The sequence below is a fragment of the Vipera berus genome (assembly GCF_964194415.1).
Source record: "Vipera berus genome assembly, chromosome: 3".
Classification (NCBI taxonomy): domain Eukaryota; kingdom Metazoa; phylum Chordata; class Lepidosauria; order Squamata; family Viperidae; genus Vipera; species Vipera berus.
In genome coordinates this window covers 35,355,194-35,381,567 of record NC_138204.1, presented here as the reverse complement: position 1 = coordinate 35,381,567, position 26,374 = coordinate 35,355,194, and the positions used below count along the sequence as shown (strand labels likewise).

At 37.3% G+C, this 26,374-nt stretch overlaps 1 protein-coding gene across 1 annotated transcript in view; it reads left to right on the top strand.

The window, feature by feature from the left end:
* The window catches only part of LGR6 (leucine rich repeat containing G protein-coupled receptor 6), a gene marked incomplete at its 5' end in the record, with an annotated part of 135,945 nt that overhangs the window by 96,160 nt on the left and 13,411 nt on the right, over positions 1-26,374 (top strand). Inside the window, 6 exons of the mRNA XM_081322180.1 lie at positions 3,196-3,267; positions 20,056-20,124; positions 21,230-21,301; positions 22,825-22,896; positions 23,899-23,964; positions 24,674-24,745. Of these exons, the coding sequence (XP_081178306.1) occupies positions 3,196-3,267; positions 20,056-20,124; positions 21,230-21,301; positions 22,825-22,896; positions 23,899-23,964; positions 24,674-24,745 (423 nt within the window). The remainder of the gene's footprint in view (positions 1-3,195; positions 3,268-20,055; positions 20,125-21,229; positions 21,302-22,824; positions 22,897-23,898; positions 23,965-24,673; positions 24,746-26,374) is intronic.

The window sequence follows — 26,374 nt, the reverse complement described above, 5'->3', positions numbered from 1 at the left end:
CTGGTGGCAAAGATGGGAGTTCCATTTTCCATGAAAGTTCCAGTCTTTCAGATGCTTGTAAGATTATAAAATGTTTCTTGGGGGACTGGAATGTTCATGGTTTGCTTCATTTCAAAACAGAACAAAACATTCCAAGCCAAATTTAAGCCAGAAACAGCTCAACCTTTATATCTTTCTGTTTCTATACAGTCATGATTATGTTTGTGTGATGGAGCAATGCTGACATTCTCATCTCAATGTTTTCCGGTTTGAAACTTTCACTTATCATAGTATATTCACTTGATCCTGCAAATCTTCCTTCATCTAATATTCAGGACAATGTAACATTTATCCAAAATAACCAAGCAGTTTCAACTCACATGGATATAGATTCCCTTTGTTTGAATTAATATTACTATGCACTATACAAACCAAATTTGAAATGTGTCTCTGTTATTATTTTTCTTGTTTTGCATTTGTAACAGTAGTATTTTAAAAATGCAGATGCAACAAAAGCATGCTGTCTCTAGGTGCGTGCAATCGGTTTAACCGTATTCTTGCTTGCTCATTTGTGGACTAGCAGTTACAAACACTAATTCTGGTATCAAAAGAGTCATGTGAATATTTTCTCCCCAGACTTAGGATAAAGTGAATAGCAGATGCTAGTAAAAGATCTCTTGTATAATGGCACAGACCAGTGTTCAGAGTTTAAAAAATAACTACAGAATTCTATACCCGAGCTATATAAATATTCACCACTATTGCAAAACTACAGAAGAGATATGCAGATTAAAACTATTCCATTCAGGGTACACCTGCTGGATGTACTGAATCCCCTTGGACTTACCACTGCAAATCAAAGCTAGTTGAGTTGCCTATGTGCAAGTCTATCATATTCTTCTCATATGTCCACATGCCATATGTCACTATTATTTTATATCCAAACTCTGAATTTTCAACAAGGGATCCAACATTCCGTGAAATTTAAATACAGATATGATCTTTATGTAAAGGTCCACAGTAATGTCAGGACACTCTGATCTAACTATGTCCCATAAAATTTGATAGAGGAAAACATCTGGCTTTGGGATGTATTGCTTTTCTATTGTCAGTGAACAATCATTTTTTTATAGTCAAAAGCTTTTGAATGAAATTAATCTCCTATATTACAAGTTAGAGTGACCCGAATTTTCTCTCTTGGGCAAATGCTTTTTCTGCCTCTGCTAACCTTAAAGGGCAAGAAGAACTACTTGCCAGGAATATTTATAGATGTCACAGGCTTCTATTTCTCAACCACAAGCTTACATTTATCCTCATAAATTGAGGCTGCCTGAAATTCACGCTTAGCCAAACCTCTGGACTTTCAGACCAAGTGGATTGGGATTTAAGTTTTTTCTCATGATGCCATTTTAGACTTAAGACAAATAGTTATAATTCCATTAACTCACCTGCTGATGGTTATAATCTCCCCCGTGGCATGTCAAATCCAATTGCACTAGGAAACTGTACTTCCATGCTATGACTATACTGACTATGAGCTGATCCATGTATTCCTTGAGCACATTGTGAAGCACTGCTTTTCTCTCTTCTGGACTTTGCACTGCAAAACCAGTGGCAATATCATGGTTACCAGGGGCACTGCCTAGAATACACAAAAGATTGGAATGACTTGATTTCTCTCCTACAGAATAGTGCCACAATTCTCCCCAAGGCTACAGGCCACTTGGAGGACCAGCTTAATTGTTCATACACTATATTTCGTTTTAGAAGGTTTATTTTTGTCTGATTCTTGATATAAACTATAATATTTGCAAAGGGGACATTATTTTCCTTTATAATCCTTTCTTTGCTCCAATCCAATGATTTCAAACTTGGCAATTTTAAGATATGTGGATTTCTGGCATTTTGACTGGGGAATTCTGGGAATTGAAGTCCACACGTCTTAAAGTTGCCAAGTTTGAAAAAACTGTTCTAACCCATCAAGTCAGCTTTGTAAGCCTCAAAGTAAGTGAGCATTGACCTGGTTACATCAGCAATAGGAATGCTTTCCTTTTTCTCTCAGTGTTCATCACTCCAGCAAAGCCTCCCACTCTCTTTCCAATCATGGCCAAACAAAGGGATTTTTTTAGTAAATAGAAATAAACAAGACAGGGTATTGCATGCCAAAACAACTAGACACAAACAAAGATAGTTTTTCCCCTATGCCATCATTCTGCTAAATACTAATTCCCACAGCACTGCCTTATGCCTAAGGCTATCTAACCATGTAGTAAGGATGTATTGCTATTATCCTTCTCATCTTATCATCTTTTTCAGCTTCTTATCTTTCCTACTACCTTCTCCTATTAGTATCTTATGATTTATCACTTGATGTTTGTATCTTATGATTTATGATTGTATCTTATGATTTATGATCTATGACTCACCCATTTTGTATGTACACTGACAGCTTATGCAGTGGAGACAAATTCCTTGTGTGTCCAATCACACTTGGCCAATAAAGAATATTCCTATTCCTATTACTATTACTGCAAGGATATACTGCATCATTCCAGTCAGGATAAGAAATGTGATCTGAAGGCATAATGAGGCATATTAAAGAACACTTTGACCCAGCTGTGTTTCTCCCTCTTCTTGGTGATGTCTGCATGATGTCACTGTGCTGAACTTTCTCCCCTCCCTGCCATTGTTTTTGGATTTTGAAGACTAAGAAAAATATCATGTAGACCTGATAGAGCAGCCACAGAAAAAAGTGTGTGGTGTCTGTGGCTTCATTTCTTTGAAAAATGTTCTGTGTCAGGACAATAAGAAAATAGTTTAACTGATAAATAGGTGTTTTGTGACCCTTGCAGCCATTTTTGTCAATTAATTTATGATCTGCTCAAAATGGCATATATACCTAGGAACCCCAAACTGGTATCTTTGGCTTCTTTAGGCCATAGTGAAGGTTTTCAGTGAGTAGCAATTTTGATGATCTCAACAGGAATACAATAAATCCTGGAGTTTTAAATAGAATAAGCTTGTTCTCTTTCACACCCATATCCAAATTTCTGAGATTTTGAATATATTCCTTTTACATTCATTATTATTTTAAAAACTCTGTGAAAATATGAGACTTCTTGACCTTCCATGTTCAGTTTACAGTTCCTCTTCAAACAAAAAGGGAAAAAACCCTGTTTTATGTTCAGAATTTAAGCCTCTCCTTTTTCTCTGCAGACACCTGCATAATAATCAGATCCAGCACTTGGGAATACATGGTTTTGAAGGACTCCATAATCTGGAAACTCTGTGAGTTGCTGGGTTTTCTTTGTGCTTTTAATACTTTTATACAGGATTTTGTGTTTCCTATGCTATTTATTTATTTTTGAATAATTGTTTATGTGCCATCAAGTTAGCATTGATTCTTGGAAACTACATACATTTTCTCCAGGACAATATCTGAACCCAGCCTTGTCCTTCAGATATTCCATAAGGATACCCATCACTACAGTAATTGAGTCTATTAATTTTGCTGGTTGTCTTGCTCTTTATTCTTCTTTCTATCTTTCCCAGAGTTGCAAATTCGTAAGGGAAGATAATGTGTCTAAATTTTGATAATTTGGGCCTTGAGTGAGAATCCTGGATTAATTTGTTCTCTGATGCATATTTGTGTTTTTTCCTGATATTCTCAGAAAACATTTCCAACAAAGCATAAAAGTGTCAATACACTTCCTATCCTGTTTCTTCAAAGTCCATTTTTCACTTCTATAGAGTATCATATAGAAAATCATTGCTTGCATGATTCTGATCCTTGTAGGAATAAATACGTCACAGCATCATAGCATCTGAACATCCATTCCAAGGCCTTCATGGCTCTCTATCAAATGTTAGTCTGCAGCATATTTCTTGACTGGTTCCTTTATTCATGCAAAATCTTTATACAAAACAGGAAGCCACAATCTAATGAAACACAGCAAAACAGACTGATTCTAGGTTGGGAAATGAGTTAAACATAACTATACACTCTCTCCTTGTGTTGTTCAATATAAATTTTGAATATAAAAGAGGCTGAATTGAAAGAAAATGAGTGTGGTTTTAAATTGCAAACCTAACAGAAAATTTGGGGGGGGGGGAGGAGAGATGTCAAGGGGCTTGAAACTCTTATGACTGTCATCTGTCTGTTAACATAATAACACTTCAAAACAGAACAGAATAGGATACATCTGGAGTGGCAGGAGAAGCTGGTAAAAGAAAGAGAGGATTTTTAAAAAGAGCCAAATCTAGCCAAATCTTTGCAGAGAAAAAACATCCAGAAAAAAAATCCCCCATGGATCTCTATGGAATAGGCAGCTGGGCACCCATCCAGAATATTGCCAGCCGTTCCAGTCTAAACTCACTCCCTCTTCCTGTCGCATGACCCAGGGTGGAGCTGCAATTAAGGGGTTGGAAAGAATTCCAGACATGTTCTGCAGGATTTGTATATCTTCTTTACTATAGCTACCTAACAATTCTATCATCAGGAGGTTAATAAAGCTGCTTGCTTTTATTAAATCTCATAAAATAAAATAATTTCATTTTGAGTGCTTCCAGAAACATGTCCCAAAATTTTGTACCTTATCTGGTTATGAACTCCTGTGGAGCAAATTACGCTGCAATCATATAGAACTTTGAAGGGCATCTCAGGAGCCATAGAATCTTATTTCCCCCATCAAGGATGGGAAAGGAGGTTTGCATCTGAAGAGAAAGAGATGCCCCATCTTGAATATTCTCAACCTGCTAAGCTTGTAAGCCGCCCTGAGTCTTCGGAGAAGGGTGGGATATAAATGGAATTTAAAAAAAACCTGCAGAAGAGTCTATCATCCTATCTCCCTCAACATCAGAATGTCAACTTGAGGACAGGTAACAGTGGAATGGACTGTAGCTTTCCCTAGGGATGTTGGGAAAGCCCATGAAGCTACAGGACCTGCAGTCACCTTGGACTTCAAAACATATCCTGATCCACTCCAGGCCTAGAGTTGTTTCAAACATTTCAAAGAGAGAAAATGCATCAAAACAAATGCCCAAGGAGTAGAAAGGAGGGAATGTGGAAATGCCACACTTTTCATTCTTCCTTCCTGCTAGACTTGTCCAAGTTAATCCATCAGAGGATCTAGCATTGGAATTCTTTCTTCGGGGATTATTGTACTAATCCCTGCAGTAAAGGCACTCATTTTTAGGCATACCTATTACATTCAACCTGAAAGTATATGCTTTGGCTTTGTATCTTAAAAAAAAAACGGGGTTGTGTCCTAATAAGTTACAGAAGGGAGCAGATGCTGGAAGGTAAAGCAGTAGTACCAGATTGCAATGAGGTCCCTCTCCCACCAGGCATTGCTCTTGAGCAACTATATGGCAAGGTATTTTCCCTATTGCAATCCTTGCCACCAAATCATCTTCTTTCATAGGAGACAACAGGAAGAAAGAAGGGAACCTCCATACCTTTTCTCTTTCATGTGGTTTGGCACCTTTTCTCTGGAAGTCATTAGGGAGCCTAGCCAGTTCATCTAGGAAAGAAGACAATATATGCAAAGAAGAAAGTGCATTGCCCAAGGGTATAATGGTCACAGAGCTAAGCTTTATTCTGGGAAGTTGATTGATTTAAACATGTTTTTGAAATTACCTGCCACAATTTCTACCAAAATTGACATTAAATCACAGAGTTGAAGCTATCAGGTGAAATGGTGCGGAAACAACAAAGCAGAGAAAGAAAGAAACCAAATCTATGGGTGTAGTAATGATAATCGTGTGGCATGCAGAAAACGAGAAATAGGTGTTCCAGGAACAGAAGAACATCTGTTAAAAGAAATGGAAGAGAGAACTTAAAAATACCAAGAAGAGAAAATTTGAGCAAAAAAAAGCATTAAAAATTAAAACAGAAAATAAGAAACAACAGATGGGGAAACTGCCCTTCAACTGATTATAAATTGTTGCACAAATATATTGAAACAGCTGCACTTCTAAACACACAATTCTCTACAAAAAGAAAAGAACATAGGAAGTTGCTCCCTTTTACGGAGTCAGAACATTAATCCATTAGACAAGGGTTGCTGACAAAATTGGTAAACTGCAGAGATTTACCAGCTGCTATCTGGAGAGTGCAGAGACTGAATCTGGAATCTTCTGCATATCAGACATTGTTCTAGCTGCTCTATCAAAAAACTATAGTCCCTCACAAGAACATCTACTATTTTTTGCACATGAACACCCTAAAGTAACTGCTTTAGAAAAACTGAAAAACATTGTGCAGTGTTTTCTTTATTAATTGCCTGCTCACATTTTATAACAATGGGTGTATAAATGCTAATCCACTATTTTAAATTGCAGTTCTGATGGTGTGTTATCTTCTTCACTGAGTTCTCAATGAGGCAGAGAAGTAAGACAGAATGAATAGGCCACCAATTTTTACCTTAAGGAAGATAGATCTATTGCAGACTGTTCCGACCTTGTACTATGCCAGCTAGCTAATGTATCATAAGACTTGAAGTTTAATACAGAAGAAAGAGAAAATAGGAAAGCCCATTTTAATCAATTCTTCTAAAACTAAGCATGTGATAACAAGTTGTACTTCCCATTAAGTCAGATACACATTGAAAAGCAATAATAATAATGTGGGTGCTGCTTTCTCACTGAAAGCTAATAAAATTTCAGAATGATACGACAAAGCAAAATCTTTATGTATTCTGACAATCCCATTAAACTGATAATTTGATTTTAATTTTATTGCATGCCACAGGCAAGTTTTCTTCTCTATTTTATTACACGGAAATCCGAGATCATACAATTAACTGAACAGCTGAAAATTGAGACAGACCCGAAGGAAATATTTATTCATATCACACATAATTAAACTATGATATTATGTTGCTACCACAACATAATGTTACATTCACCAATATAAATGGCTTTTTAAGGGAAAAAAACTTTAAAACTTTAAAAGCTCATGTCCATCAATGGGCAATAATCATATTAACTATATTTATCCCAGCATCAGAAGCAAACTGTCTCAAAATGCTAAATGATTAAAAACAAGAACTGAGACTATACTGTGTTTCCCCGAAAATAAGGCCTACCCAGAAAATAAACCCTAGCTTGATTTTTGGGGGTGGGCCTAATATAAGCCCTACTCCAAAAATAAGCTCTAGTTTTTAGGTGAGGCACAGACCTAAATATCAAGCTAGGCCGGGGGTAGGTGTATCTGTTCCACACACCCTGCACCCACTTACCTTGCATCCAGGCCTCTCCTCACTGGCCCACTTCTATGGTGTCTTCTGCAACCAGGCCTGCACTTCCCAGTCACAGGCCTTTCTGGAAGGCCACTGCAGCCAAGGACTGAGCTATGGATTCAATCCATAGCTCAGTTCTGCAAGACCTCTACAGCCAAGAACCGAGCTATGGATTCAATCCATGGCTCGGTTCTCAGCTGCAGAGGCCTTCCAGAAAGGCCTGAGTGGAAAATGCAGGTCAGAATGCAGCTGCAGAATGAAGCTGCTCCTTCAGCCCCAGAAGAAGTGGATCTGCTTGGCGGGGCTGCTGGTGTCAGAGGTAAGACATCCCCTGAAAATAAGACCTGGTGCTTCTTTTGGAGGCAAAAAAAATAAGACCCAGTCTTATTTTTGGGGAAACACAGTATTACTGTCCTCTTGGGCACTTCCAATAAGTGTCGAGTTTGGGGGCATTTGGCCTCATCAAAAGCGACATTTAAATTAATTTATTTATTTTCTATTTATTTTCTATTATTTTATTTTATTTATTTTCTATTTATTTTAAAACTCTTTGAGCTCATAGAATCAAAGCTCTTGCCTATGATATGAAATGAAAAGAGCATTTAAAAATACTAACAAAATGAAGTGCATCTATCCCATGCGGTATACAAAATCAGGCTTGAGAAATGGCAGACCCTCTACCGCTTCCACCGCACCTAGGATTGCTGTTCAACTGAGACACACACCAACATACCTGAGAATCAAATGCATAATAGGTTTGTCATGGGTTGGTTATGTCTTCTATTACAATTATGGTGTTAGCACTATGTGATTTGGCACTATTACACAAATAAGCTGTGGAGAAAACTGGCTGTGAAGACAAAGAGTACATTTTGTTTTTGAACAATTAATCTATTTCTAAAAAGTTGCATACTTGAGGTATTTCATGCCTGGAGCCCTGGCAATCTTCATGTGTGCAGTTTGAAGACCCATTTACGTAAGCAGTCCTAAAGCAAATATTGAAATATAAAAGTGGGTGGTATGGCAGGATTCCCTACTGATTTCTTGATCAGGATTTTTATTGCTTAAGAATTGACTTTTGGTTGGAGCCAGAGGTATCATATATGCAAGGCTCTTGCCAGGAAGCCTCCAGCAAGATGATTTCTGGGAGGAGCCATATAGATGTCTTGATTCTCCTCCTCCCAATTATTTCTCTCCCCATTTTCAGCATCTTTGTTTTTTTCCTTTTCCTCCTTTCGTTCTTTCCACATTTACAGCAGTATGTCACATTTTACTTTTCTTTCCTTTAACTTTCAAAGGTATTTTAATCTATAAGAGGAGAGAAAAAGAAAGAGGAAGAACAATACCTGTGCTGATTTTGTCAGGGATAAAATAATTGTGAAGTTATGGATTTGTGGGGGCTTTGGATTTTAAAGCCCGAGCCTGACCAGTCTTAGCAGCACTATAGGTGATGTAGTTAACATTCTCCCAATCTCTGCTTACCCTTAACAGGAACAGAAAATATACTGTATGACCATTTGTCTACAAATGAAGAGTGGGTTCTTGTCCACTTGCGCCTAAAATACCCTGTCTGTATTTTAATGAGATGGATGCAATATTGCTGCTGAGAAAGTGTTTTGGCATTAGGGAAAAATTCTGGAGGTACAAATATTTGAGATAAAAACAGAAATCTGCCAAAGAAAGAATGGCAGCTTGGGCAAATCAAGGAAGACTAGATGGGGATAGAATTTTCAAAAGCAAAAACCTCTTTGTAAAACAGATATAGAACTCATTAAAAGTTGATTCAGCTCTGAAATTCCCCAGCCTGTGCCATTTCTCCAATTTTTCAAAGGATTGTCTGTTTGGATCAAGTAATCCACTGAAGTTATAATCCAAGCTCTGAACAGGCTTTCCACAAGCCATAACTTTGGGCACTGAAGTGCCAGATGTTGAATGTGAATCCAGTTGTTTTTTAGTAGCTTGTGACTTTAGATATAAATGGTGAAGATACATATTGCCTGGTAACTGATGAAAAATGACAGGGTGATTGCAGTTTAAAATATAAAAGAATTAATTGTTTATTAAAATCTAAAAGAATTAATTGCTGATTCAGCCATCAACATTTCTTGATGCTTAATGTATGTTCATGTCCCAATGAAAGAGTTTATATGTGAGAAACTTAACTGCTGTATCCCAAAGGTGCTTTTTCAAAAGGCAACTGGACTTTCTTGTTTTCCTTTGAAAACATTTCAGTTCTCATCCAAGAAGCTTCTTCAGCTCTGACTGAATGGTGGGGAATGGAAGAATTTGTATTCCTTGCAGAGAGCTGGTCATTTGCATTCCTTTAGAGCAGGGGTGTCAAACTGCTGGCCTGCGGGCTGGATGTGTCATGCCAAAACTGCGCCCACCCCATTGCCAGCAATGGCAAAAAAGTCACAATATGTCGCAACACGTCATGTGACATTGTGAGTTTGACACCCCTGCTTTAGAGAGTCATTGAGGCCACTTGGAGGTTTATCTGTGTCCTCAGGCTCACCTGAGTAGGACAAATGTGTGTGGAGCCTTCTTGGAACTGCTGAAAGGATTGGATTGCAGACTGGAGATACTGGAGATAATGTCTTATCTCTCCCATTTTGTTTGACATAGATGTCCTCTTTGACCCCTCTTTCAAACCAGCAGTCCTCTCTGTCCAAAAGTGGGCTTTGCTGTCTTCAAAAGAGTGGCCTTTGTCTTTTAAATGCAGATGGACTGCTGAATCTTGTCCTAATGGATTTGTTCTCCTATGTTGTGCCATGCGTTTATGAAGTAGTTGTTTTGTTTCACCAATGTACAGATCTGCACATGTCTCACTGCATTATACTGCATATACTACGGTGCTCAGTTTGTGTCTGGGTGTTTTATCCTTGGAATGGACAAGCTTCTGCCAGAGAAAAACAAGGAAGTCCAGATACCTTTTGAAAAAGCACCTTTGGGACAACTGTGACCTGGATGACTGAGAATCTCCACAGATATTAATTATTGTATAGCTCACAGGATCACATTTGTTATAGAACCATTTATGTTACTAATATTATTTCATATACATTTTATGGTTGGTAATAGAAACCTGTTGTTGAACATGGTTTTGAGATGTTATCTTAAATGAGCTATTCTGTCAGTTGAACTATTCTTCCCTAACTTGGAGGATCCAAGATACTTTGGATTCCAGCTCCCATAACCTGCATCCTGCATGCTGAATGGGGATTGCATAAATTGATTTCTAATACATCTATGAAACAGAGTGATATGTGATGAATTTGGACCAACTCGTAGCTGCTGCCTTCATATAGTAATGTCATTAATGTACATGAGAAATAATAATTGGTACCTGAATCTGAAAAGGCTTGCTGAACAGTTATAGTTTCCTGCCATTTTGAGCTGGGAAGCAGATAAACTCTAAAACAGATATTTAAAAAAAGCATCATTCCATTGCAAAACTCAATCCCATCTACATGTAATTTGGCTCCTTTCACTTTATGACTCTCATCCTCACAGAAAGGTGAATTGTGTCCTATTCTTATTGATTGGCTGTCCATTCATAGCTGAAGTGAATTATAATTTCATTGATTATTGTGTGAAATTGGTCACGGGAAGAAGTAGGTGCTCTCATCCTAAAAAAACTTTGGAGATGGAATTTTTCTTGAGAAAATTCCGAAATATTGACTAAAGTCGTTGGCGCTGTTTGAATTTGTTCTGCCAGCAGCAAGATCTGACTGCTGGCCAAGTGATGGATTCTACTGCAAATCAGGGCTGTTTCCAAAGGAGGTGGAGGAGGAGAGGTCCCAAAGCTTATGGAGCAAAGGAACTAGATGGGGCTGTCAGCAGGCCCAGAGGAAGAGAGAGAGGCTTTTGGAGGTGTTGGTGGCGGCGGCAGCGTGCTCCAGAGACAAAAAGAAGCAAGGCCTCTTTAAGGAAAAGGTGGAAGAGTCAGGATAAGAAAAAGGAAAGAAGGCGAGGTTGTCAGAATACAAGCTAATTTGAGGGCTAATCCACATGGAGCTCCATTTCCATCTGTCCTGTTTGCCATCATGTGCAAAGGGTGGTGACCCTTTGAGAGCTGTATGCAACAAAATTTCATTTTGATGTATGCCGATTGGTGTACATTCAAAGTGACAATAAAGTGATGATGATGATGATGATGGCAACTCAAGCACATGGAAATTATGCTTTCCTTCTTGCTTGCTTCTTATTCAGTTCTATGGCACTATATCTTTCCAAACAAGGATCCCTTGCTTCCCAATCCCAGACACAGAATGACTTTATGTTTTTGAGAGGAAGCAAGAGTAATATTTAGAAATAAAGCTTTTGTTTTATAATAATTCAAAACCGAACTATCGGTTTTTGTTACCTTTTTTTCCTGATTCTTTTATTCTATAATAAATATGATAAATGTTTATCGCATCCAGTTCCATCACTTCCTGGCAAACAGAAGGGGAAGAAATGGAAGCAGTGATTTTCTTCTGGTCCAAGATTATTGCAGATGGCGACTGCATGAAATTAAAAGACACTTGCTCTTGGGAGGGAAGCTATGGCAAACGTAGGCAGCATATTAAAAAGCAGAGACATCACCTTGCCAACAAAGGTTTGCATAGTCAAAACTGGCATGCTGTGGTCCATGGAGTTGTGAAGAGTTGGACATGACTTAGCAACTGAACAACAACAACATGAGATGACGAAGCTGAGCCTTAGGGAAGAGTCAAGCATGTCACCAGTCTAGGTATCTTCACACCCATAAGAGATCTGTCCAGCCCACCTTGAATTCCATTGACATCTACAGCCAATTTGTTTTGACTGTTAGTAGTTCAAATTCTTGTAGACAAGATTAGTGTGCAATAAATTTGTATTCATTTGAACTGCCTTGACTCTGATTTCCTGCACTTGACATATTAATAGCTATGAACTCTCACCAGCAATAAATGAACTTAAAATTGCTTTCACTATTCATATATAAATGTTCAAGATTTCATACATTCATTCTGGGCTTTTCTGTCACAACAAAAAACACTAAAAAAGACAACAGGAAATTATATAAAATGAATTGAGTTCTATGATCCATGCAAAACCACTCTGCATATATAATTCTGTCATTTCATCCCATATGATTAATTTCAAAGTTGTTTTCTTGATAACTATAACTCTGCTTGTTTTTTCTTGCATTCAGAGGTTTCTTTTGGAGTCTTGCATCTGTATAGTGAAGGACCCCCACCCAAGAGAGTCCGGCTCCCTGCGGTTGACTTTCAACTTGTTAAATAAATTCAACCAAAATTAAAAACACGTGGAATTCAGAAGCTTCCTTAGCTGAGAACAAACACTCCAAGGAAGTATTACAGAACAGAGCTTAGTGTGAGGGAATGCCTGGAGAAACAGACAGAGGAGACAGCTTTGATCCTGTGAAATAATACTAACACCTTTTGGGGAGCAGTGTAGGTTTGTTCAAGATCTGAGTCAAATGTGAAGAGCTAGAACCAGCCCTATTTAATCAAAGCTGCAATAGTTGCCTTGTAGAGAAATGGTTGACATCTACAGGACAGGATGCCATCACAATCCTTTGGGGGATAATATTACTACTGTAGAAAACCTACATCTCTTGTTCTAATGCAACAGCCAAAATAATATATATGCCTCTCAAATAGTTTGATTGTATGGCCTATTTCACAGGCAAATCTTTCTGAATTGTGGTCAATGATATACAGTAGGCTCATACTGCATTTGACTTCTTTCGCTAGCAGGCAACACTAAGCAAAACGGGGCTTTGCCATGATTTGTTGAAAACCGATTAAGACAGGGATCCCTGCCTGGCTGAATTCTCTCCTAACAGTCCAGTTTGATAAGCCAAAAGTTGTGCCTGGGTTATAGTTATGACGTATTAGTAGAAAATATATCACTAAATTAAAATATGAATAGAGAATATTTCCACCCAATAATTCTTTGCCACTTTGAAACCAGTTCTAGACTTTTCTATTCATATAACACTCAATATGTTCTGGAGCAGTAAATCAAACCCTTTCTTTGAAACTCCATGGCACATTATCCTACAGTGCTTATAAGAACTCTGGCCTCTCCAAAGCTTCAGCCATTTAGCAGTTCTTTCAAGGAAAAAAAGCCCTTTGCAATTCTTTTTCATAGTGCACAGCTTGACAAATGTGCACAATGTGTGGAAAGGAAGTCATGGGATACATGATATTCCTCTTATTTTTATTGTTGGTGGAATGGAGGTATGGTAAACAGTGTTTCTTGGCACTACAATCTTAATAAAAGGGAATGGATCGTCTTTAGACTACTTTTAAGGGACTGGGGAATGGAAATGGTGGTAGTGTGAAGTCTTGATTAATATTCCTGCCACTTGCTCAATCACAGTAAGACAAAATTATGACATATTGTGAAGTGCAAATTCATTATCCCTACCATCTGTACCATAGTTTACAAATTCTTACAAAATCGAGCTTGATTTTGTCTATAGTATTTCCCTCCATAAAGCTGATGTTCCTGTTGGATACTGGGTTCGTTGCTTCAATGATGAGACGAGGCGAGTGAGTTCAGCAAAGATCATTGTTTATTGCTTGCAGGAACTGAACTAAGAAACAGGGCTGCGAATGCAGCAATTTATACCCTGGCCTCTAGGCGGCGGCCAATAGGTTTAAAGCAACCTATTGCCACCCTAGAGGCAGCCAATGGCGGTGCTGGAGACGGGTTGTCTGAGGAGTTGGGAGACATTAGCCAGCTTCCCTGCTTGAGCAATCTTCCAGCAATTAACCCACATGATATTCCTTTAGCAAGACAAAGCCCAATACATTAGTTCCCTTCTCAGTTTTGTTGTTTGTTGTTTACTCTAGGTATACAGTATTGTACTCTCTTATTGTTTGCAATATTTGAAAGTTGAACATTTTTTTAAAAAAGTTTTTATTAGTTTTTTCATATAGTTTAGTAGTACTTGTTCAACAAACATGTTATCTGAGTTTATTATTCACTAAGACAAATTTAATTCCTAATCCTTTATTCTTTTCTCCAGCCATTGATACAATGTCCCAAGTTTGATAGTATTCCGTTTCTTTTTTTTCTTTCAACCTCAAAGTAAGTCTGTCCATTTCTGCACATTCTAGTATTTTTTTAATTATTTCTTCCTCTGGTGGCATTTCTTCATTTCTCCAATTTTATGCGAATATGATTCTTGCCGCTGTTATCACATGTAGAATCAAATATATGCTTTGTTTATCAATCTTTTTTGGCATTATACCTAATTAAAAAAAAGTTCAGGTTTAAAATCTACATGTTTTTCCCAACATCTTTTCTAGCCAAATATGTATTTTTGTCCAATATCTCTTTGCTTTAACACATATCCACCATAGGAAGTTGAACATTTTATCACTCCCCAAAAAGCATACACTTAATATTTCCAGCAAGACTCAGGAAAGCAGTCAAAAGATTTAGTAGCTTTAGGGGGAAAATAGCCAACAGCACAAAAATAATGTTATGTGAAAAAGTTTGGAAGTCCTAGGGAACCCTTTTTTGGTCTGGGACAGTTACAGAGTGACCATGACAGCTTAAATTCCTGGAAGAAACTTAGAGCAGGACAAAAAAACAACCAGATAGCTTCCAGGCCTAATGTGTGATCTCATGGCATCAGAAGGCTTATTAGTTGCAAATGTGTGGTGTTCTATGGAAGAAGTGATGATTCCATTCCGTGCAGTTTCATCTTGGCTTCCTATGCAGAACCACTAGCTTCTAATAGACCAAACACTAAACTGAAGCTTTCACCATCTCTTGCTCCCTTTCTGATTTCTTTCTTTTTTTTATTTTCCCTTTTTCTGCCCCCTCACAAGTTTATTATTAGACTCTAGCTGTGTGTTGTTTGTTCAAGGTAATAACTCTAGCAGCCTAAACCAGCAATCATCATTTTGCTACTGCCAATTTACTTTTACTCTTAGATAAACACAGATTTGTGTTCTAAATATGAGTCCATGGAGGTTTTCCAGAGCAATAACAACTTCAGTTTGCATATTACTCTTCCAGGAGAAAGGGAGAAATGTTAATAGATTCCAAATTTAAAAGATATACTAGGTGCAAAACCTAACTGGATAGCTATAAATTTGCATAGTAGTTTACGATCATTCCTTTCATATCCATTCCACATTATTTTTGGCAGTATCACTGAGCTCTAGAAGGCTTCAACTATGGATGGCAATAGTCTCTTCATATTTTTTTTTATTTCTACTTTGTGTTGTCTGAATATGAGAAAAATATTTTTTTTCTTTTGGTGGCTTGGGGCGGAATTCCAAATTCCTCAGTTTTCTGTTCTTGTTTTATTGTATGCTTTTGCTAATAAAAAAGTTCTGTGTATTCAACACAAGAAACCAGGAGATTGTGACTTGGTAAAGATAATATTTGTACTCAGGTTTGAAATGAGGGGATCTTGGTATTCTCTGAACTTGGTTGTACTTTTGCAGATGTTTCATTATCCAAACTAGGTAACATCGTCAGTTACCTAGTTTGGGTAATGAAACTTCTGCAAGAAAACAATCAAACTCAGAGAGCACCAAGGACTCATCAAACTGTGAATTCTAGTCTCGCATTAGACATAAAAGCCAGTCCAAGTCTCAATCTCAGAGTTGTTGCTGTAGGGAAAGTAGGACAAGGAAGTAGTATCAGGTAAGATGGCCATTTTGAGTTATTTATTTAAAAAATACTTTTAAAAAGATGTCAATTATTGAACAAAATTCAGAATTTGATAATTTGATATCCTATTTGCATAAATTGGATCTTAACTCCCATAATTCCTAGATAACTTAAATAATACCCCGGGTACTGTCTAGCAGTTCATACCTATGATAATCAGTCACCTTTCAAACTGAAGTCAGCACTGGCCAGAGACCAAATTGTATTTTCCTAAGAACAGCATAATACAGGTCTGAAGAAAAAGTATCTGCAGAGAAGAAGTGATAGTTTGAAATATAGAGCTGTTAGCATTTTAAGAAATGCAGAGCTGCTAACAATAAGCCTATAATGATGTAAATGAAATATTGATGATGTGGCTAAGTTCCCAACTATATCTAGAAATCTCCCACAGTGGATTTCTTAATTGCTTATTTACATATCAGCTTTGGATGTTCATGGGTCAACAAAAGGCTAATCAGTTCAGGGTTTATTGGAATATCTCTTAGTAATTTGTTTTAGAAATTTTTTATTCCCAATTGTTCAATAATATCAAGAACAAGCATAGATTTTCTCTACCCTTTCCTTTACTATTAAACTATTGAAACAAAGAATATGTCAAAAGAAAAACAGGACTTGATTTTTGTGAAACATTTTTTTATAAATTTGGTTATGATTCCTTGGCTGGCTTTTAACTTAGACATACTCTCTTCTTTTGCTTAAATTATCTGTGTCTTACTTGTGAATCCTGGCTTTTAATTTGCTGCCGTTGAATGGACCTAGGGCTTGTAGTAAAAAAAGCAAATGAGATCTCACAGTTTGAAAAAGTCTACTTGCACAGCCTGAAGGAATTAACAAACCTAGAACAGTGTCTCTTTCAGAAATATTATGAAATAGGGGAAACAATCTGCCAAAGTTAACATCCTGCATATTGCATGATATTACATTGCTGCCATTGGTAATATATTTCTGTTTAAACATTTATTTAATAGCCTAAGGTATCTTTATTTCAGCCCATAAATAACTCAATATTGATGCTGTTGTTATTGCACACAATGACCTTGTGAAGTCATCAGTTCCACAGTAGTACTACAGAGAAATGTCCCTGGCACAGTTTTCAGTGGCAAGGTTTACTATGAGTAGCCTCCCATAAAATTATCTTCTCCAGATGTTTTTTGAGTATTCTCAGATTGGTAATCCAATACATGTGGAAGACAAAAATTTGGGGATGGCTGACATAGAGAGAATCCTAAAGACCTGAGGATAATCAAAGCATTGTAAAACTGATGAAATTGTTTCATTCAGATTTGTGCTATAATAATCCCATTTTTCCTAGAAATTATCTTGACAAAAAATTAAAAAATGAAAAAAATCTTAAATGTAGCTTAGTATAACAAGAAATAATATAATTACCCCCAGAAAGTAAATATGGGAGAAATGCAGGCTTTGATTCCTCTTAATGAAAGAAACACTATCTACTGTATTGTAGTTGTTTTTCAAATTCTGTTTTTCATGTATTGAAATACATTCTATACCTAAGCCTTAGCAAGAACTCAAATTAAGGCTTTTTTCTGCCTAAGTGTATTCTCTCTCCTGGTCTCTGCTGTACCCATGTCATTTTTCTTTCATCTTTTTAAATGGTGTATGTTGGTCTTCTCTTTGTCAATATTTCTCCAACACTATCATTAATTTTCTTCCATTCTGCAGTTTTATCCATTCAACTTTCTCTGAATGCACATGCTTAAACCACAAAGGCTTCATAAATAGCATTCTTATTTTGCACTGGCTAAAATTAATATTTCTAAGAGTAATCTATGAGAAAGTTACTTCATTGTACAAACAGATTGTTTGCATCTGATATAATTTAATTTTTTCAAGAAATGCATTTGCAGACTAAATTCACTGATGGTTCCTCTTTCTACAGAGATCTGCTTAAAATGCAATGTATACTATCTCAGCCAAGCAGAGACTTTATTCATATTTGCTCTCAACATTGCAAAGAATGCCAGTATTCATGGAAGAAGAGCTATTCCTGTAGGTACATGTAGTCTGCTAGAAAGGCAAGCCAAAATTGCAATCATCATTTTTTTAAGGGGAAGTACAAAAACATACAAAAAAGAGGCATTGTTGCTAATTATATTCATTGTCAAGTAATGTGTTATTTTGTCTACCATTTCTACAATAGCTCATGGTGAGGGCTGCCAGTTTCCTTGGATTCACAGAACAGTCTGCTTAGCATTACTCTCATTGTAGAGCTAGATCTGTTATTTATTTATTTTTTATTTTATTTTAATCCCATTTATATCCCGCCCTTCTCCGAAGACTCAGGGCGGCTTACAATTTAAAGCACAAATCAATGTGCTTAGCAATAGCCTTCATTCTATGTATATGCCTGCTTATTAGGGCTTTCGGCCCCACCCAAGCGGCATTATTACAAAGTCAGCTTATTGCCCCCAACAATCTGGGTTATACTTCGACACAACTAGGTAACATCTACAGTACTATTGAATGTGAGGTTTGCCTTGCCAGTATTAATGGGGATATGATTTTCTTCTTAAGGGGGAACTACTAAGGAAAAAAATCCATACCCCATCAACATTTGCTACTGTATATAAACAGAGTACAAACTAGTTATGAATCAACTTATTTATTTCACATATCTATCAGTTTGTCTGTCTGTCTATCTATCTATCTATATCATATATCTATCTTTATCTGTCTATCATTTTGTGATATTTTAACATAGCATCAGGTATATTGTCTGTAACAAAACAATTTTCTTCATGCTATGATTCCTTACATAATTATAAAAACTTTATCTGAAATGGTCTAATCTAACAATGTCAAGAACTCTTGGCATTTGCTAACTTTGTACCAACTTTTTATTCTCATGTAAAGAGAAATAACTTACCGGTATGTCATAGGGAAGAAATACTTGGAACTGAAATGGTACGTGTCAATGAAATTGCAATTATGTGATTTTTATCGATACATTCATATCCATCCATCCATCAAACCCCAAAGATAAAAATATTATTATGACTGATAAACCTTTATACTACTGGAAACAATATTTTCATTAACACGCTATTATAAAAATAGAATAGTGGGGAACCCTCTCTAGAAAAATCTGGATTAATTCAAATCCACAAATTAAGATACGGATGACACACTTTAACCACAGTGCTAATATTAAGGACCTATTATTATTATATTATTATTACATAATTTCATACAGATCATGTATAATTTCATTTTCTCCTTAAATGTTTAGTGATGCTAATTCATGTGATAATATATAATACTACCATCCTTAGAACATCTTTTGAGCAATTTATCATGTTCATGTAGTAACAATTAAAGGTAGGAATGTATGAAAAAGTATTTATCAGAGTTTGGGTATTCTGCCCCTTTTCTAAGATCCATGAACTAGTTCATACATGACATAACCAATGGGGGAGCAGCACATTTTTAGACTTTTATCTCTTTTGGAAAATGTGTCAAATTCCTGTCTGTCAACCAGGTAAGTAAATGATGGGTTATTAGAATGGTAGGTGCATTCTTTACATGTATTTAAAGTTGTCATACATCACTTGTCTTGGCAGCAAATACTGAAGCTGCTGCATTAGTTTCAATGGTGCTCATGCTGCTGTCAGAGTGAGCTGCAAAAAAAGTGTAACATTTAAACATACACTAAAGCAGCCTTCATTGTCCTGGGGTCCTCCAAATGTGTTGAACTACTGTTCCAAGAATCCTCAGCCAGGTGTGTTGTCAACAAACTTGGAGGCTGTCAGACTGAGAAAAAATATTTTCCTATATTCCCTTTATTTTAGGATAATAATGGGAATAGAGCAGAACATTAAAATTTTAGGTTAAACTAAAACGGTGCCTGGACATATCTAAGAGAAGACACCTGGAACAATTGTTATGAAGCAAAAAACACAAAAACAAAAACCCACAATTTCCCCATGAGATTCTAGGCTACCTGGGCCCAGTCCAGATGATTCTTACTACATCTCTTTGAAATATCAGGGGGGTTTTAGTCATGTGACAATATGATTCTGGAAAACTCATCTCTTAGTAACTCTTCCTAACCCTATGCAATATGTTACACTCTGGTGCACTTTTCCAAGATTCTTAATGTTGATTTTGACTTTTTTCCCCCCAGGGACCTAAATTATAATGAGTTGATGGAATTCCCAATGGCGATTAAGTCACTCAATAGACTTCAAGAGCTGTAAGACTTTTATTTACTTTCTGTAGGAATAATGTTCAAACAGATCATTTCGGCTCAACTCTAATGTGGGCAATCCCAAACCCTAATGGGCATTCTTTCACCATTTCTCCATAATTCTGCTTGATCATATCCAGCATGGCAGTAAATGTTTTACAGACATCATTAATGTATTGTAAAACTTCCATACTATTAATTACCAGCAGGGAATCTGCTGTGAGCTTTATTAATGATGGCTTTGAGCCCAGTGATGACATATCTGCACACTTATAGGTCTGGATAGAGCCATTAAAAGCACACAGAACTGACAGGGATGTACTTTTCGTTTTCCTTCTTCCTTGGCTAATTTTTGCTCTTCCTGCTGTTTTTCTGTTCCCAGAAGAAGTTTGGGGCTTGTAATTATTACTTGCAGTGGAATTCTCTTTTCCACCTCACTGAAGTCCATTCATTCTTTTATGACATGGACAATTTGTGACATCTCAAGCAAGATTCATGCATTATGAGTAGATTTCCCAGGCATTAAGGTATATCCACATGCCCCTAATTGTGTGCATGATGCTTCCAGTTTCTGCATTCCACTCAACTGGAATACTTTAGTTGCCTTGGTGACATGAAATGATGCTGCTCCCAGGATAAAGATGTAGACTCTCAAGTTTACATTGTTCTTTAAGCAAAGAGGATGTCTCTTTTGCTTGATAATGCATATTCTGATAGAATTTCTGATTGCCATATGATACTAGACAATTGTTCTAATTCAGATTTACTAAAAAGTTAACTTTGGTATTTGGTTTACAAGTTTCATTCAATGTTTCCATCCCATAAACTATAAACACAAACATACTTATATCATGGAGTAGCTGGAGGATTCAAACACAAATTTTGTTTTCATGTGAATTGCTTATTTGACAAATAAAATAAAATAATGTATTTGCATGTTCGTGCAGCTGCAAAGCATTATTTATGTACACTTTTAGCCATGTGAATTCAGCAAAAGAGAAATTTGTCCATTTGACACATTCAATCATCATTCATACAGCTGTGCAGTAAATTTTAGTTTTCCTACTCTGTTTCTTTTAACCAACCTAGAATTTTGTTTGTTTGTTTAAAGGGGCTTCCATAACAACAACATCCAAGCTATTCCAGAGAAAGCATTTGCTGGAAATCCTGTACTTCAAATTATGTAAGAAACAGCACCATAAAATTCAGAGCCATTTATTGATCCCCAGTCTTCCAATTCTATTTACAAGTAATATCATAAGCATCCATACTAATCCTGTTGATGCCAGAATGGTGAAATAGTACTGTGATATCATAACCTAAGGTCTCTTCTTTCATATTGAGATAGTATGCATAAAGGTGGCATTTGTGTCATGACAATGCAGTATCTTTGTCAGGACCCCTTTGCTTTCCCCTCCTGTGGATATCTTTGTGCATGAGAGCCCCAGAGAGAGAGGAAGGAAGGAGAAAATGATAAAACCTGTGTGGCAATACCCTCATGCAATTGCCGCCAGTTATGAGTTTTGTATGAGACATCAGGATGCAAGTATTTATTTGTGTAATGATGTCACCAAATTCATATTGTCATTTTGGCATCCTTGTGCTTTGCTGTGGACGCTGTATTATGAGTGAATGATGTCACTGATTTCTAATGCAGAAAGATACTGCCAATATCTTATTTCTGACCCAAAATACATATTTTGCCTAATCAAATTTTTATTATGCTCAAGAAGCAGCCTAACTGCTCCCATTTGATATCAAATGCCAACTCATCACACATTGGCTACCAATAAAGAGCCTTGGTGGAGCAGTGGGCTAATGCCTCCTTAAGTAACACCAGCTGCCTGCAATTAGTGCAGGTTCGCATCCCACCAGGCTCAAGGTTGACTCAGCCTTCCATCCTTCCGAGGTAGGTAAAATGAGGACCCAGATTGTTGGGGGCAATTAAGCTGACTTTGTAATAATGCCGCTTGGGGTGTGTGTGAAAGCCCTAATAAGCAGGCATATACATAGAATGAAGGCTACTGCTAAGCTTGTAAGCCGCCCTGAGTCTTCGGAGAAGGGCAGGATATAAATGGAATTAAAATAAAAATAAATAAATAAAATACAATGTTGCTGCATTGCATCTCTCAGCTTTCCTTACCTCTGAAGTACAGATTGGGACCGCTGTGAGTTTTAGTTGAGCAACATCTGGAGAACCATAGTTTTCCCATCCCTGTTCCAAAAAACCATAATCTTTCAGGAAAGTGGAAAACTGAACAAGCATGTTTGCACATCATCTTTAGCAATGCCACCTCACATAAATCCTTGTATCTTCCTATATCTGGAAAAGTACCATTATTCTGTATTGTTTTACCTAAGAACAGCTGTTGAACCAATTATATATCCATTTTCCTATTTCATTTTTCTACTGGGATAACAGAGGATTATGTTAGTTTAGAACCTGGGAAAAAAATATAAGGAAAACTTTCCAATTCATCTCTGTGTTGTTTTCTCAATTTCCTTCAAATAAATGAGTACATTATAGTCTTGGAAATTATGCCATGATGCCAAAGAGATGTTCACATGCTATGTGGTAAATATATTTTCATGTAACACTAATCATTTATTGAACAGTCTTCCAACTGACTATCCTGGTTTGGGCTATCCTGAGCCCTTAAAGAAGTAAATGATGATGTGAAGTGTGCTTTTCCCCCTCTCCTGCAGGACTTTAACCCAGGCTGGAATCCATTTGCTTCCGGGAGGAATGTGTCAGCACTTGGCCAGCCTACGAGTTCTGTAAGTTATAAGCACATTTTGCTTTCTTCAGGCTTTGGGGAATTGCCTTTATTACCAATACACCATTCATTGGTCTGTTGCTGAACAATCAGATATAAGGGTTCTTTTGTACAGTTGTGGAAAGTGTTTCATCTGCCTCCTTTCTCCATTCCAGGAATTGATAGTAAGGGAATCATATGATTATATCTGTGTCCTTTTTCAGATTGCTTGCATAAATTGAGAGCCCTGGTTGCAAAAAAGCAAGGGTGGAAATGGAGAGAAAAAATGATATCTGAAATAAAAAATGCTTTAGTGCAAGTTGATGGAAACCCTGCTGCAATTGAGACATGGGGGGGAGGGCCTGTAGAATAAGAATCTAGCACTTAACATTCCCAGCATACAAACAAAGCTGTTTAAAGTAATGTATGGTATCACATTTATTAATATTTGGGATGCGTCTCTGCTGAACATTTTTTATTTATTCTATTGTTTTTAAGTTATGTTATTTTGAACCTCACTCAAAAATACCTTACAGAAATACAAACAGCATGAAAGCAGATGTTATGTTACTCTAACATGTGGGGAAAACATGTGTTGCTCCTCTTCTAAAGCAGTAATGGAGAACTTGCAGCAGCTTTCCACTAGTTGCTGAACTGTCCCTTAATATTGGGCTATTATTGAAGGGCTTCAAAGCCCTCTACTGCCTTAGATAAACACTAAATTGGTTGTTTATAGCACTGGGTTTTTTTTATTAGTAGTAGTAAATTGGGTGCAATAGACAAGTTAATAAGAACTTGGATTGGGGTAATCAAGGAATAATACCAGAAACCGGATAATGAAATGAATAAAAGGAACAGTGCCAAGCATCAGTTGGGTAGAAGAAGATTTACCTGTCTGTGGGGTTTCCTGCTTACCCAGCTGCATAGCCTGAGGTCATGCACTCCCTTCCTCTGTACCCTATGCATGCCAAGAGGGCCTTTAAGAAGACTGACTTTGTTCTAACCTTTGTTGTTTTCCACACAGTGAGCTTGCGCACAATCACATTGAGAAGCTGCCCAGTTTTCACCAGTGCCAGAAGCTGGAAGAAATGTAAGTGTTGCTTTGCTGTGAAATTCCCAGATCCAAGTAACTTACTGAGCATCCGGTGGGTATGTGTGAACAACTGAGAGATTAAACCTGATACATAGAGACCTAGTGTGGAGTCCTCTGGAGGTTTTATATCTCAGAGACTGGGGAGATGTTCTTTCTCTCTTTTTACCACTTTCCACCCTCCCACCTTCCTCTCTGATTGTGGCCAGTAGATAACATAAAAGCCTGAATTATATTTGTGTCATTCCGATGCTGAAAATAATGGGAGCATCCCAAATATTTTATAACTGAGTTTGAGTCACAAAGGTTACCGTGAAAGCGTGACATGAAAGCACAGAGTCCCCAGTGTTTTCTGCCTGTTCCCTTTAGATATGGTATTCTTGTGGCTGAGAATATCATCTGGTGTCATGGAGCTCTCCAAGCTCCATAGCAGGAGCAGATGTTGAAGAGGCCTGGGAACTCTTGGTAAAAAGAAACTTTGTTACTTGCACGCTTTTGATTTGAATGGTGCACTGCCCCAAGCCTGAGGCTCTTCAAAGGGAAAAGGGTGGGAGAGGGCTGGGTGGATATGTTTCTTGACCCACTTTCCCCTTGAAATTTGAATCCCTGTGCAATGCTTAATAGAAGTAACCTTCTTCTCAGAAATGCTTTCTTCTGTTGCCAGTAGAGCACGTTTTTCTCTCTCATTGCAGCCTTTCTGTCTTTGCAGTGGCCTTCAGCACAACTGTATCCACGAAATTGGAGCAGACACCTTTGGGCAGCTCACAGCCTTGCGCTCCCTGTAAGTACAGCCAGCAGGGAGCTGTCAGGGCCTTCTATTATAGAAGAAAAGAGTCAGGAGATTGTGAACTGAGTAAGGCTCTATGCTCTTAACAGGATTACAGGCTCAGTTATACATACACACACACACACACACACACACACACACAAACACAAACACACACACACACACACACACACATATATATATATATATATATATATATATATATAATTTCAAAGTAAGTTGTCACCCAATATTTAACCCCAATACAGTTAGGCATAGACCCAGGTTGCAGAAGCACTCTGCAAAATGAATTTAAAATATTGTAGAAAGAAAAATCTTCATCAGGATCCAGTCCAAGCTGGGAATAAACAAAATGGAGACTGCTTTAGAAAGAAGGTTGTTGTTTATTGAAGAGCAGAGCCAGACAGAAGTGTGGCTCTGGGAAAGCTGACCTCATGTAGCAGGGAGTAGTGGGCTTTTATACCTTCTTGAGCTTTTCTTTGGAGTTCTTCCTGTTTGAGGCTTTGTATTTCCTGTGTCTTGCACTTTGACTTGAATTGAGTGTGCCCTTTGGTATGTCTCCTGTCCTTAGAATTTGAGTGGGGGTATATAGATTTTAGGTGTCCTTGTCTTCCTAATAGCTTCCTGGCTCCAACCTTCCTGAATGGATCATTACATCTACATTTCTAAAAGCTGGCCTCTGCCTAATTTCTGCTTGGGGGAGAGGAACTGGGACTGGTTTCTGGGGGCTGGTTTCTGTTTTTTAAAAGATCTTCTCCATTATTCCCTTGGGGAAATATATTCTGCCTTTTTAATATTCCCCAAAATATTTCTTTCTCTGGATTTTTCCGCAATATGAACACAAAATAGCAGTCTTTCCCACCTGGTACTCTCCAGAAATGTTGGTTTATAATATTTGACCCCTGACTCTACAATTACCAGCCAGCATGGCTAATGATTATGTTGGATAGGGATTTGGGGAGTGAAAATTCTATTCATCTGGAAGACATCAGATTGGGGAAGGCAGCCTTTATTGTGTCATTTCTCTCACACACACTGGAAAAAGCTATGATATGTTACCTTCTTCAAAATCACAAACAGGAGGAGAAATAGATCCACATTTCAAAATTTTTCCATTTTTTAAATCTGCAAAATATTTAATAAACAAAGTTCACCATTAACCTGCCTTGTTAGCCTGTAAACTACTTTAACTGCTGTGCAAAAGTAGTTATATGCCAATTCTTTTAACTCCCAGTGTTGATTTCTGTCCCTTTTCCTATACCAGTCTCCTGACTAAAGGTTTTGGAATATGGGTTAGAAGATAGCACCACATGACTTATTCAAATGTGCACAGAGGCATACAATCACACAAACATTCTAGAAGTCCCAGGTTTTCTGGGAAAACCCAAATCAGGAAAAATGCTCCAGTTTCCAAGAGTTTTTCTCAGGTGGATAATAGTAGAAGTAAAAGTGCAGGCAGCTAAAAGCTTGTGTAAGCCGCCGTATGGAGAATTACTTCCATGTTCATTGCTCCTTATACTTCCATATTGTTACATTTAGGCTGAGAATTACTGGATGCTCACTAGATGACAGTAAATAATCTATCAGTCACCAAGTTTTTGAAGATTATTTGTGATAGCCCTG